Source organism: Tachypleus tridentatus, chromosome 7, assembly GCF_004210375.1.
Source record: "Tachypleus tridentatus isolate NWPU-2018 chromosome 7, ASM421037v1, whole genome shotgun sequence".
In the NCBI taxonomy this organism is placed as follows: domain Eukaryota; kingdom Metazoa; phylum Arthropoda; class Merostomata; order Xiphosura; family Limulidae; genus Tachypleus; species Tachypleus tridentatus.
This window is the reverse complement of record NC_134831.1, coordinates 176705575-176719774: the sequence shown is the minus strand read 5'-3', so window position 1 is coordinate 176719774 and position 14200 is coordinate 176705575. Positions and strand designations below refer to the sequence as shown.

General features: G+C 34.8%; 1 protein-coding gene across 7 annotated transcripts in view; it reads left to right on the top strand.

Annotated features, from left to right (window-relative positions):
• LOC143257345 (uncharacterized) overlaps window positions 1-14200 on the top strand; it is a 50292-nt gene that overhangs the window by 15223 nt on the left and 20869 nt on the right. The window contains exon 2 of one of the 7 annotated variants that reach the window (XM_076515873.1): window positions 13229-13595. The exons of 4 other annotated variants lie outside the window; for them this stretch is intronic. Coding sequence is in view for 1 of the 3 variants with exons in the window: in XM_076515870.1 (XP_076371985.1) it covers window positions 11491-11558 (68 nt within the window). In the remaining 2 variants the exon portion in view is untranslated. Of the gene's footprint in view, window positions 1-3780; window positions 4235-11149; window positions 11559-13228; window positions 13596-14200 lie in introns of those variants that run through there. 2 more of the 7 variants (XM_076515871.1, XM_076515870.1) reach the window with 2 other exon arrangements.

Here is a 14200-nt window from a genome sequence, read left to right as displayed (position 1 = left end):
AGTCTAATGTTACCGGTTCAACGTGAAACTTAAAGTCGGGAATGTTATCTTGGATGAATGGGTCAGTTTGAAAATAAATGTTAAGGTAGTAAAGTCAACACTGACAACATACCGATATTAATAAAAATTGTCTTAATTGTGCATCACATTTTACGTCCATTTTGTACCCCTCCGTTATATGGTGGACCTACCTTGTACACTTTTTGTGGAAATTACAGTAACGTGTCTTATGTTTATTAAAACTTATTTACATCTTCCTATTTGCACGTCTTTGTGTGGTTGTTGAACGAAATATTCAGAAAATCCGGACTTCCTTTCTGGTATTTATAACCCTAGATGTAACGAAGGTTTGTAACACTGGTGGCATGTATATTATATCATTAAGGTGCAGACAGGTAAACATGTTTCATGTGAAATTACAAAAGCATGTGGGAGTAATTAGAAAGACTCAAATGTTTCTCCTCATTATTGACCTAGATATCGGTGATCCATTCACAGTAAATATTTTTTGTGGCTGTTATTAAATATTTTAAAAATGTTCCTATAGCTTTTATCTACGTAATGATTTATCAATAAACAGGAATTAATCTGTTTTATCTGTTCCCTACCTAAGTATTTCTCATTTTTCCATATCCACATAATTACATCACCATACTGATAATAATCGGCTCGATTTTGTCATAAGTTTAAAATCTGCATAATGAAATATTACACACCATTTATTATTATTATAACAAAATTCTGTATTTTGAGGTCATGGGTACGATATAGTGTTCAACTGTACTAGGTGTTTTCTAACTTTTATTTAACTGCCTAGGTTTATTTAATACGTTTTCAAGCTTTCCGTGGGTACAAAAGTGTGTTGTGTTAACAATAGAAGTTAGGAAAGTGGGTATGTTGTTTTCCCCCTTGTTACCTATTGTCTATGGCAATTCACCTATGGTACTACGTGTGTATTACAAAAAATACTCCCTTCTTAGTCTGTAATATGTTTTCACCTCCAATAAATCTTTCAGTAAAAGCAACACACCCATTGTTTTGTATTAAAGTTTGTTTCACCCACTTTATGGTATTCACCATCTTTTTCCACTACACTCAGTCAGAAAACAGATTTAGTGTAAACCCTGTGGCGGATCGTATTCGATTACTTGAAGGTAAATCGTTGAACGGTTAGACAGGTGTGGCTCAAGAGTTGGCAGTGGATGCTGTTGACTGGTTGCCTTGTCCTTTCATATCATTGGAAAATTGTTTGAAACGTTGCAGTGAATATAAATTCGCGGGGCCTTGAAATGGATTTTCTTTTTTGAAGTGCCTCGAGTCAAAGATTTGTAATACATCCATAAGGCGAGTAAGCGACTGAATATTGGTTTATTATTACAAACTATTATTATAGCATGAACTTTACCTGGCTCGACACTAAGGTGTGCGCGAATTCTTGCTTCTGCTGTGTTTGCTCATTTGTAAGTGTACACATACTCTCAACACCAGAGGTATATATCGAACAAAACCATAAAGAGAAACCTGTCGTTCGATTCACCAGTTCTCACAGATCACTGTGGTGAGTAAAAGACAATTACAAACACTAGGCATAAAATACCTACTTTCCACAACTATAATAAACTTGGTCCTGGATCATCGTGGTGAAGGGTGGGATTCTCTGAAACCGGTATTACTTATATGAGAAGTAGTGAACCGAATGATAAATTGGGTTTCATGTTTACAATATCTTAAACAATTTGACTTTCAAATCATTTAGAAGAAGAAATGTCATCGATACTTTACGTTCTTAAAATACTAAAAACAAAAATGTATGTGTCGAGTGAGAAAACACCGTAGTATGGAGTCTAGTCCTACGTGACGATCCTTTTGTCACCGTAGTATGGAGTCTAGTCCTACGTGACGATCCTTTTGTCACCGTAGTATGGAGTCTAGTCCTACGTGACGATCCTTTTGTCACCGTAGTATGGAGTCTAGTCCTACGTGACGATCCTTGTTTTGTCACCGTAGTATGGAGTCTAGTCCTACGTGACGATCCTTGTTTTGTCACCGTAGTATGGAGTCTAGTCCTACGTGACGATCCTTGTTTTGTCACCGTAGTATGGAGTCTAGTCCTACGTGACGATCCTTGTTTTGTCACCGTAGTATGGAGTCTAGTCCTACGTGACGATCCTTGTTTTGTCCACGCACTTGTTTTGTTTCATTCTATACGTTCCTCACCAACGGTATTGGACAGCGCGTCCTGCACACTGTTCTACAAAAGTAGTTATTCAAGGAAACTAGAACGTAAACAAGGGAAGTTGTTAGGCCCCTTTCAATCACCAAAAGTCTATAAACTAAGTCATTATTCCACATTATATATTAGACCAAGTGTTTAATGATTATATATATATGTTATGTATTTCTTTCTCACCAAAGATAAGATTGATTGAAAAGAGAACCTGCGACGTAGATGCCTAATGCTTTCCTTGATTGGCTGTTCCATCTGCAGTGGCGAAACTGCAGCCCACATCAGAGGATCTGGCCAATCAGAAAAAAACCAGATCCTCTCTTCAGTTTCGGAGGGAAAGAAAAGAAATCTGAAATTGTATATGAGCGTCAAAAGATCACGTGACCACGAGAACAACATAACCACCAAGTATTGTAAACATTTCGAAGATGACTGGTGAAACTCGCAATAAAACTATTGTAGTGTAATTAATGTTTTATTTTACAGGAAATAGCGCTGATAAATTGTTTGTTAAAATATTACATCTAACAATTAATGCAGATTTTAAAAAAATTACACCTAACTATTGTACTATATTCCTCCGCCAGTGATGTTATGATTTTTAGTGTAATCGTGGAGTGAGTGTTTCTCAAATAAATAGGATATTTCTTTATCTTCAAAGCCAGAAGAGCTAGTTTACAGAAGTAATTTTCTTGCACTCTAACGGAATCTAACCCTCAACCACCTCATGTACAAAAAACGCTTAAAACCATTGTCATTGTATTACGTATAGTAGAAATCTGTGCTTCAAACGTTCAAACTGTGAGGGAATTTCGAAACATATCATGTAATGAATCAAATGAACAAGACCTACCTGTCTTAGCCTTGCGTCCGTGGCATTAAATTAGCTGTCTTTACATTTTATAGCAGTAGGCGGATATGTTATATTCTTTAAAAGTCACGAACTTCAAATGTGAATATGGTAGAAACAAGTAAAATTTGTTTCTAATGGAAGTATTTGAACAAGAAACAGCGAAGTGTGTCTCAACTCTCGGCTTAACGTACTCACTAAATCTGTTAGTCGAAACCTACTACTTTCAACACTGTATGGTACAATAGTTGTATGCAGTGACATACGAGTACAAAACGCACAGCTAACGTAATATATTGGATAAACACACCATTTTTTAATTTTTTAAGTAAGCTACATTGAGCACAACTAGAGCCTAACCCCAGTACAAGCTACCGACAAAAATCATAACTTAGAGCCTAAAACCCAGTACAAGCTACCTACATAGATCGTAACTACAGCCTAATCCAGTACAAGCTACCTACATAGATCACATCTAAAACCTAACCCAGTAATGTATATATCTAATTTATATTATTTCTTTCTTATAAATATTAGAACTTAGTTAATGATATTTCGGTCGTAATTCCAAAAATATCTGTAAAGGCTGGGCGGGGTTAATTCCTCAATCCGTATACACAGCTGACGCTGTAAAATAATCCTCGTGATAGTTAAAACGGAAAGTAATAATAAAATATATATTAATCAATCGCGAACACTATACCTTTTAAAATACACAAAAATTCGAGCAACAACTGTTACTCTTATTAACTCGTTACATGATTATACTCGGGAACTTTCCGGATTTGGCTCGGCTCCAGTGTCTTGTGTATGATCTCCGAGTGAGCTTATTGTTCGTTTTTTCGAATTACGTTTTGTGTAAGCGAAAAAAATAGCTTGAAGCTCTAACCAGTTCTGTAGACGTGAACGTCACTAAACACGAGAGCAGCAGCTATAGAAGATAACTGACTTCCTGGGCCGGATGTCGTCTTGTGCAGTGGTTGACAAACGGGGATATTCGAGACTGTCTTGGCGGCGCCCCAAGATGAGTATAAATATTCCCTAGACATCGGACAGAAACTATTTTCAGTGATATTTTATTGCAGTAAAAATGGCTACCCTGTGTTAGTTTTCCACTTCTCTGAAAACCAAGCGAAATGAAATCAAAGTATTTCAGAGTAAGTGTTCTTTAAAACTTCTGTCAAATAAGTAATTTGTGTTTTCATCCAGAGCGTTGGGAACCTCAGGCTAATATGTTTAAAAACCTTTGATTTAATGACGAGATGGGGTCCGAAGTTCGAGATGTGATGTCGCTGAATACGTTTTGCAGTTTTATCTACGAGAACTGACAGTCATTCCTGTTATTTGGTTCAACCAGTCGAACCAAGCTCTTGGGATGGCTGGCTGTTTTCCCTTTTAGGGACGATGTTGTCTGAACCCCCCGCGAGGGTATAGACCACGTGCTGTTTATGTTGAAAATGCCATTTCTTTGACTTTAAGTTTCAGAAAGTTTCAACATATTTCTAAGTACATTACAAACAAAGAACGACGAGTGTGTTCGTGAATTCTGCGAGTTATTTTTTTATTCATTACTTTCGCAGTCAATTTTGTTCAGATGATTGCATGGTGTTAGCAAAAATGCATGACGTCACGTGTAAAACAAAAAAATTAAAATAGCATCGTTTAGTCAGATGACCTCTGGTGACTGGATATTCCTTTAAATACATTCAGAAAAATTATTTTAGTTGCAAAACTAAACCTGAGAAAATCTTGTGTACATTTGCCATAAAAACGCGGCTTACAGCTTTTAAGGCTCGTAAAAATATAAAGTCGCACTTTCTTTAACACACACGCAAAGACATGTTTTAGAAGTTACGTAATAAGACGTAAGGGACTACTGAGAGAATAGAAAGAAACCGATTTCAACATTCCAACAGTTTTCATGGAAGTATACAAATTTCTCAAGAATATGCACCCATTTGAAGGTTGCACGCGCTCTTGCTCGTGTCAAGATTGGGTGGGACACACCTAATGGGGAGATGTATACTTGATGGTGAATTTTCCAAGTCGCTTTCCACGAAATTCCTGCATTTTACACGAAAAAGTAGATGTTGAAATGACTAATTTGTGAAGAAAGTTAAGAAACACACACGGTTCTAGTTTTACGTCATGATGCAGAGAACAATAAAAACTTTTGTGATATTTTTATAATAAACAAGAGCGTTAGGATGAAGTATTTAATAAATATTCGCATGGGAAAAGAGCGGGAGGTACAAAGAGCCATTGATTCAGGAGCGAATCTTCCACATCTGTTCTTGAGCTTCTGCTAGAACAAACAAACACACCAAATAGTTATTTCTGTGAAGTTGTCTTAGGAACAGTTTACACACCCGCAAGAGTAGCGAGATAGTTAAAACAGTTTTATTATATTTATTATTACTTTCAAAGAGACTAGAGGAAGTCTAGAAGTAGCTCGTACATATCACGCTCCCCCAACAAAATTTATTATTTTAAAAATTGGGATCTCCCTGTTGGAGTGACTCTCCCAGTATTCTTGCATAAAGAAATAGCGTACATCCTGACAAGCATAATACAGTTTTATACATGCATTTTTTTTCAAGCTAAAATAAAAACTATAATACGGTTTACTGTTGGTAATCCCCTTGAAACTTGTCCGTGATCCTCTTATGGGGTCTTAACCCACAGATTAATAACGCGTGATCTATTTGTACTTCGAATATCGAAATATTATTAATCAACAATTACAATTTAAACCTAACATTGTGTGGAACAAGTGAGATTTAACAGACATGAAAAAGATAAAAATAGACGAACATAAACAGCTTTCGGGAAGTGAACAAGAAAAAAATGATTTTGTTACTTGGCGCTAGTCGGCTGCTAATTTGTCCGTGTTTCGGTAACATCACCTAACAAATGTTATAAAGTATTGGAAATATAATTATAGAAACAGTTTATAGCATAGGTATAAAATGCGGAAATAAAATAATCACATTCGGTACTTTACGTCATCAGTGGCTGCCATCCAACTATTCCAAATAGTGCTGTAAAGGTACAGAGACAGTTATACTATTCCCAGCAATAGTGTGATTATTGCGGTTTTCACTTTCCAGTCAGAAATACCACGTGATTAAAGTTTTGGCTGCTAATAACAATTGATAGAGGTGGAGAACCCAAACTCTTCAGAAGTGATATCAGTCAGTAAAAGTTTGATTGTATCATGGTTAATGTACAACGTCTATAGGTTTCAAAACAAGTGCAAGCTGCTTCTTAGTTACGGTGTTCAATACGTGCACTAAATGATGGCAACCTGACTGTTGATTGGTAAAAATTAGATTATCATATTTTATCCCCAGAAACGAGAGCTGTTGGACAATTTGTCACCTATCAGTATGTAAAAGATCTATAGCATACAGAAAATGTGATGAAATAAAACCCGTGAGAAAAAGGAGGCCAATCAAACACTTACAACCACATCTTAGTCAGCAAATGTTTCAGATGTGAATGTTATTAGGGCTACATAGGTCAAATAACAACCATAATATTGTGTGTAGTGACACAGGACACGTGAAAGAAAATTTCTTAAGGATACATTGATAAATTGTGGTTTATAAAATCGAGGTGTAAAATTGTTTTGTGTAAATCAATACTAATTACCAGTGCACTGTATACCCCACTTTCTTGTTTATTAATAATGAATTGTAATAATGATAATTTGTGGCTACATTATGCTCGTCTTCACAAGTATTTCTAACGCTGTATACATTTAAATCGAGATAGAATTTGAACTGGTATTTGAGTTTGTAAAAATATATACATCGACTATTCTCCATATTACACCCTTTTTGACTGCTAGTTTTAGGCCTACTTCATATAACAGTGTAAAGTATAGTCTGTGTGTACTTTTTAAATATTAACTCACGTTTGTTTCCTGGGAATCTTCCATAGGAAGTTAGTGGTTTTACCGAATTTTGACTGTACACTGAATTTTGTAATTTAAAACAACAACAAACAAACATTTGAACATCAACCACAGTGAACGTTATATATATATAAAGAAATCTGCAGTCTGAGGTTTAGACATGAAATGTTACACCATGGAAATCTTTAACATTCGAAAATAGTAAACGCATTCGCATAATATTGTTTTAAAACTTCAGGACCTCTGACAACCTCTTTTGTGAATCCAAGTTCCTAATGGAGCGTGATATTTTTTTAAGCTGAAAACGATGAAATTTGCCAACTGTTACCTGGCCTAAAGCAATTAGTTTCCTCTTAACCATGGTTACACAAGTAGCTGTATACGTAGGTCGTTAAACTTGGTGGATAAAAACATTACGCTTGGTTAGGGACTATGAAATATCGTCTGGTAGAACTGGTTTATTTGATCGTAGTAGGTCACACGCTACTGCCCTTTTTACGACAGCTCGTGCTTTAGCCTTAAAATTACTGACAGTTTTATATATGGATGCCTTACGTATCAGATTGAGACCTTTTATTGCATGATTTTCAGTAATTGTTTCGTTAGTTACGACACTTGATGTAAAGAACTGGATTAACAACGTGGGTTAGATAAATCATTTTTGCGCTGTGTGATTGTATGGGCAATATTTTTGTGTACATTGTCGTGTGTATATACCAGATTCCACACGAATGAAAGTGGGGGACAAGTGCTCCCCCTTTGTAATCCCGCTTTTGATGTAATTATCCCTGAAACTAGCAAAGTGGTGGACATATAAGCAATAAAGTTTAGTAAAATATATTTCAATATATCATTAAGGACCCTCATCTATAGTTTAAAGGGTGCCCTACAGTCCCTTATAAGGTCTATACACGTTCGTATAGTATGCAAAAAATGTCTCCTCTAAAAGTGACACGGTAACTATGACGTTCAATCCATATATCCTCTGTACGCTCAGTGTCGTTATCTTTAAAAAAAAACAAACAATAAATTTAATGATGATTTTTTTCAATATTATACTGGGAACCGACTTCTGGGACACAGTGTAGGGTTAGGAACAATATACTTGGTAACCAGAAATATAAGACATATTTTATTCAGAAGTCTGTTAGGTTTAATCACAGGCTGACCAGTTTACTTTGATTGTAAGTATTCTTCTGGGAGTAAGTAGTTGACATGTTACTTCTTTCACACCTTTAGTACGGTTTTTCAACCTTTATTTTGTACTGGCCATTCTTCTGGCCACGCCACATACTAATTGTGGCTGAAGTCCTGAATCGGAATCTTTCTTCTGGGTTGCGTTCTTGTAGGTTGAGCGTGGCCTAGTGATTAGCTTGCTGGACTTTAAATCTGAAGTTTCATGGTTTTCGCCTCTTTTTTGCTACAAAATTACGATCTACTATCTGGAGTCACGGGTACGTTATAAGAGTGAGCGTCAAATCCCACTGTTCTATCAGCCAGGAGTAGTTGGTGAATGTTTTCTGTTATCTGCCTTCCCTTTAGTCTAAGTTTAATATCAGGAACTGCTAACGCAGATAATTATTGTGTCTAGCTCTGCAAGAAATTCAACGAACAAACAAAAAATTATAATTTTGTAACGCGCGCTCACACACACACACGTTGTGTGCTAATAATATGCTTATCCTGTTATATAATCAGATAAATATACGATACATAACTCATTAAAGTGCTTACTCAGAGCTCTGAAGATAGCAGTGTTTTCTAACACATTGCAGGAGAAAATTGGGCGATATGATATTAGTTATTTACTTAATGATTTAGCCTCAGATATCTTTTTCAATTTAAAGCCCTTTTCTCACCAGAAGTAGTAGTGAATCGAAGAGTAGATCAGGTCTACGTCATGCGAGTAAGAAGGAATAATTTGCATTATAAACGTTGTCCTATCAGAAGGCTTGGGATATACAGGGTGGCCCGTAAGTCCCTACCCATCCATATATCTTATGTATCCAGTGTACCTGTGTGGTGTCACCAGTATTCTTGCGCTCATGTACCCACATACTTGTCACAATACGCTCTTCAAGTGTAAATGGGCTTACATCGGCCATATTTCTCTGAAAAAAAGAAACAAATTTATAATACATGCGTAATTGAATATAAAATAATAATATATGGATGGGTAGGGACTTACGGGCCACCCTGTATAGTAATGATGAGAAACTCGCTAAATTAAAACACTTTTATTGATAAACACAAAAAATATAACATTTTTGATAATGGTACATCATTGGGTAATCAGTGAAAAACTCGACGAAGGGCTGTTGTCCAAAACATTGCCTTCATGTTTACCAATAGAATTAATCGGACGAATATTTCATCATTACTGTATTTTCTATTTTGCATTTTGTAATTTCCTCATCCACATATTATTGGAAGACTTGAGAGTTCATAAATATTTTATATTTATAATATGAGAATTATTTAAAGTTTGTCGTTAGAAAGATAAGTATACCCATTTTCCCACATTTTTTTAAAACCATGTAACGTTTTGATTTTTAATTACTCTGTTAATCGGGTGTTGTAAAAATGCCTGAAGTAACAAATTAACGGTAATGTTTCTAAATAAGTACAAAACTTTCTGTTTCTCAGTTCTAATATCTGAACTTTATTATTTTCTGAAGAATAACATTAAACTATTTGAAAGCGCTCGAGTCTTGGGTTTCGTTTGAAATCCATTATAACTTGTATGTGATCCTGTCTGTTAACTTCTTGATCAGAATCGCATCTTATTTATATTTAAATTAATTGCAGTGTTTTAAACTTTTTCAACATTACTGGACCTTTCGAATTACTTCTCATTTAGGAATATTCAGTTGTCATCTTATCTCTACAGTTTTTATGCTTAGGGTATTGAAAAGGTTTAAAAATATTTCCACCTAAGCCTAGAATTATAGGCTTACCTGTTAAGTGAAATAACTTTATATAACGTATTTTAATTGTTGATTGTTTGTTACAGGATCTTTAGTACCAAACGACTAGTAAAAAAAATAATCCAAAAAAGACCTATAAATATTGTATTACAGTTTACTAATTAATATAGTGGTCCCCTGTTTTGCTTACAGAAAAAATGTGGGATTCGCTGAAATTTAAGATTGTTCTTTACGCAATGTTGTAACGGGAAATAATATAAATTACTGTAGCTGATCTCTATAATGTAGGTTTAGGGTTAAGCATTTTTGTAAGTTGAAAGTGTACATCATCAAACTTCACGATCTCGCAAATTAGTTTCTCTGAACTAGTTTCTATTTTGTAAATGCAGTATATTCCGGCGAAACTTGTCTTGAATATAGAATAAAGTTTTATGCTGGAAAAAAGTCAGCAGGGAGTGAAAGCAGTTTTAGTCCAAACAAACACTTGTCATAAGCTTATGTATTCTTCAACCAACTTTATATATCCGTATAGATAAAATTTATTTGCTACAAAAATTAAGTGTGAACTTATAAATACTTCTGATGAATATGTTAAAACACAATTTAGTCACCAGAAAAGGTTTGGAAGCACATTTTTATGGAATCGATAATATAAATGCAGAAAATAAATTTCTAGTTCTTTGTATATAATGGAAATAACTCGGTTTTCTTCTTTTTCATGAACACATTCCTATTTCAAAACATTTAAAACAGTTTAGAAATGGGTAAACAAGTAAAATCCCATCAATGTTGAAACACCTAAAATTCTCCCGTGTCAGGATTACTCATATTGTGATTATTCAAACATTTCATACCAAACCGTTTCAAATTGGGCTACACCGGAACTGTATATTTGTTGTTGTATTTTTATGTGTGTGTTTACTATGAAGCACGACTCTCCAGGTTCCAAGTACTTGATGTGTATCTCCATTGGATTTCAGACTCGGCATTTCTTTGAACCTTCAACCTCTCGACACGTGTGAAAGGTTTCATTGATAGCTCGTCCCTCACTCGTGCTACTCGATGGGTCTTTCCACTGTTGATTTTATTAGTTTCATTCACCTGTAAAAGTAATAATTGGTTTCATTATTTTCTGTTGTTTCAATTTTTAAAAATAAATATTTCCTGGTGGCCACTTTGTAATAACATTGGAAATACCCGATGTTTAAACTCATCTCTTGTTTACAGTCACCTATTCATATTGTGCTTGGTTTCCGTTTGTAGTGAATACGTTTATAAAAATAAATATTCAGTGGTAGCCCAAATAAAAATAACGTTTCGTAGTATAACAACGACACGTGTGCAGTGAACGTGCTCTTCCTGCTATGAGGGAAGGAAATTCATGCGCGTTTCCGCAATTACTTACCTTTTCGGTGCGTTTGGTGCATTAATTTATTAGAATCGTTCATAAACAGGCTTAGTTATGGTTTACATTATATGGATATTATGAAAAGTAAGATTTGTGTATCTTTCTCAGCAGTAAAGACCAGGATTTGGACCAAAACATTTTGGGGTTGTGTGTGTGTTTATGTATTATACGAGTAATCACAAAATCCCATTATATCATCTGATAAGTGTAGCCCAAGAGATGGCGGTGTATGTATTGACTGTTTACCTTTTATCTAATATATTATTAGAAATTAAGGACATTTAATTCAGATGGCCCTCAAGTAGTTTTTTTCGAAATTTAAAAAACAAGTCTAATAAAAGTGATTTGAGATACAAGAAAATACTCTAAGGAACCTACTGCTAATAACCTGTTTTTAATGTACAATGCAAGAGGCCTATGTAACCATGAATGTAGTGGTGCTGCTGGAGTCATTCCAGAGAACCTGAAATTGGAGCTGAGTCCCAATACCTCAGAAACTAAAATTATATATATATAAATAATTTATTCACTCTATATTTGAGTCTTTCATATTTGAAGAGTGTCAGAGAAAATTGAATTTGTGCTTTCTTGTGTTCACTGGTAGATTTTCACATTAACCAGAACACAAACATTTTCACTCTCCCTCAGGAGTTAGGGTCAGGCACCAAGTGATTACTTGGATTCCAGAGTAACTATCACTATGTCTAGGTAGTGAAATTATTTTTGGCACATGCAAATGTGGTTATTGAGCCATTTGAATGTGGTATGAAGACACTGAATAGAATGCACTTGCAATTATACAGTATTACGTACGTACCTCTGCAAGAGCTTATTATATATATAATTACAAAATCAAAACTTTTTTAGTTGTGTCAGCAGAACAGAATATCTGCAAAACTATAAAATTAAAAGTTGTTAGTAGTAAAGTTAGAAATGTAGTAAATTAATAAGATGTATATTTTCAAAACTTGTTTCACTGTTGGTGATTTTTATATGGTAGCTGGTTTTTGTATTTTTTTCCCTTGTTGCTCAACTTAAAAGAAGTTGGTTGTTTTCTTGGTAATATATATACATATTTAATTTAGTATTATATACAAAGTCTGAGATAATTAGTGCTACATTAATTTTCTTTATTTATAATAGAGTCACAAAAATGAACGTTGGATTTTGAATATGCAATTGTTACAATTACACTACTCTGCTGTACATAACAACAAATGTGCTGGCACTTGGCATTGTTTTTATAACTACATACATAACATTTGTTGTTTTCAAGGAACAAAACTTCTTGAGTAACAGTTGGAGACTGTTAAACAACACTGATATGATGTATAAAACTACTTTTTTCAAGAATATCTTAGATGTACATCCATCCTGTGTGTAGGTATAACAAGTTGTGATGTGTAATTGTTTATTTTTCTTCATGGTTGATGTGTTGAAATTGTCTGAATTCTTTAACAGAGACGAAGGTACTACGTGTGGTACAAGTAAATTACTCATGAAAGTATGAGAAACAAAAAAGAACACAACATATTGCTGGTCCTCAATTCTGATCTTTTATTGTTAGGCCCTAATATGAAAATTGTGAGCAATCCTATACCCAGTCTTGCTAGTTTTTATGTAAATTCCTTGATCCAGTCCATTGAGTCTCCAAAATGTTTAACCCCGTAGCTCTAGTTTAAAAATTTCCAAAATCTATAGTCCTGTTTTGAATAATTTCTTATATTCTGATGATTATTTTCGAGTAAATACATTCAGTGAGAACTGAAGACCCTCAAATCCCCCTTTGATCACCCCCTTGCAGTAACTAAACATGTGTTTGTTTTGAACAGTTTTTATATTTTTATACACACTGTCAATCTAATATCTATATGTAAAAAATCTGTTTTATTATAAGCTTTGGGAGGAGCACAGAAAAAAGACACACAGCTGTAGAGCAGAGGAGCACAGGAAAAAAGACAGATTTGCACAGCTCCAGAAGGGAGGAGCACAGGAAAAAAGCTGTAGATTCACACACCTACAGAGCAGGGGAGCACAGGAAAAAAGATGTGTATTTGCAGAGCAGAGGAGCATAGAAAAAAAGCTGTAGATTTGCACAGCTGCAGAGCAGAGGATCACAGGAAAAAAGCTGTAGATTTGCACAGCTGCAGGGCAGAGGAGCACAGGAAAAAGCTGTAGATTTGCACAGCTGTAGGGCAGAGGAGCACGGGAAAAAAGCTGTAGATTTGCACAGCTGCAGGGCAGAGGAGCACAGGAAAAAAGCTGTAGGTTCACACAGCTGTAGAGTGGAAGAGCAACAATTGTAAAGTTTTTTAGTAATGTGGGGTAATATTAAACCACTAAGCCATGCATGTAAATGGTTATTATTAACTTTAAACTGTTTGATAACTTCTGATTTTGTGTGGAAGTAATAAGTAATGGTATATAAAAAACTATATATTGTAGAAACAGACATTCATTTCTGGTTTTAAATACAACTTTCTGTAACCAGCAATGGTTTATTGTCAATGATTTAAAGGACGAATGACTCAGTGGCTTTGTACTTCGGGCTTGTAGATGGAGAATTGTAAGTTGGCTTGAATTATTCTTTTGTGTTCTTGAACAAGAAACCACTTGTTTGTACTATAAATGGCCATATGATGGGTACCAGCAAATAGCTGGGGGTTAACTTATGATGGAATAGAATGGCATCCTGTTCAGAGGCAATGGAGGTCACTTTTCTCATCTGCTTTTTTTACTTGAAGCCAAAATTAAAAAAAATAATATTGGCTCTATGTGGCTAGCAAAGGAATGGCATAGGTTTAGTATTAAAATAAAAAGAAAAGATTTTTTGAGAACGTGAACAATTTCAAACTATTCCAGATATTCT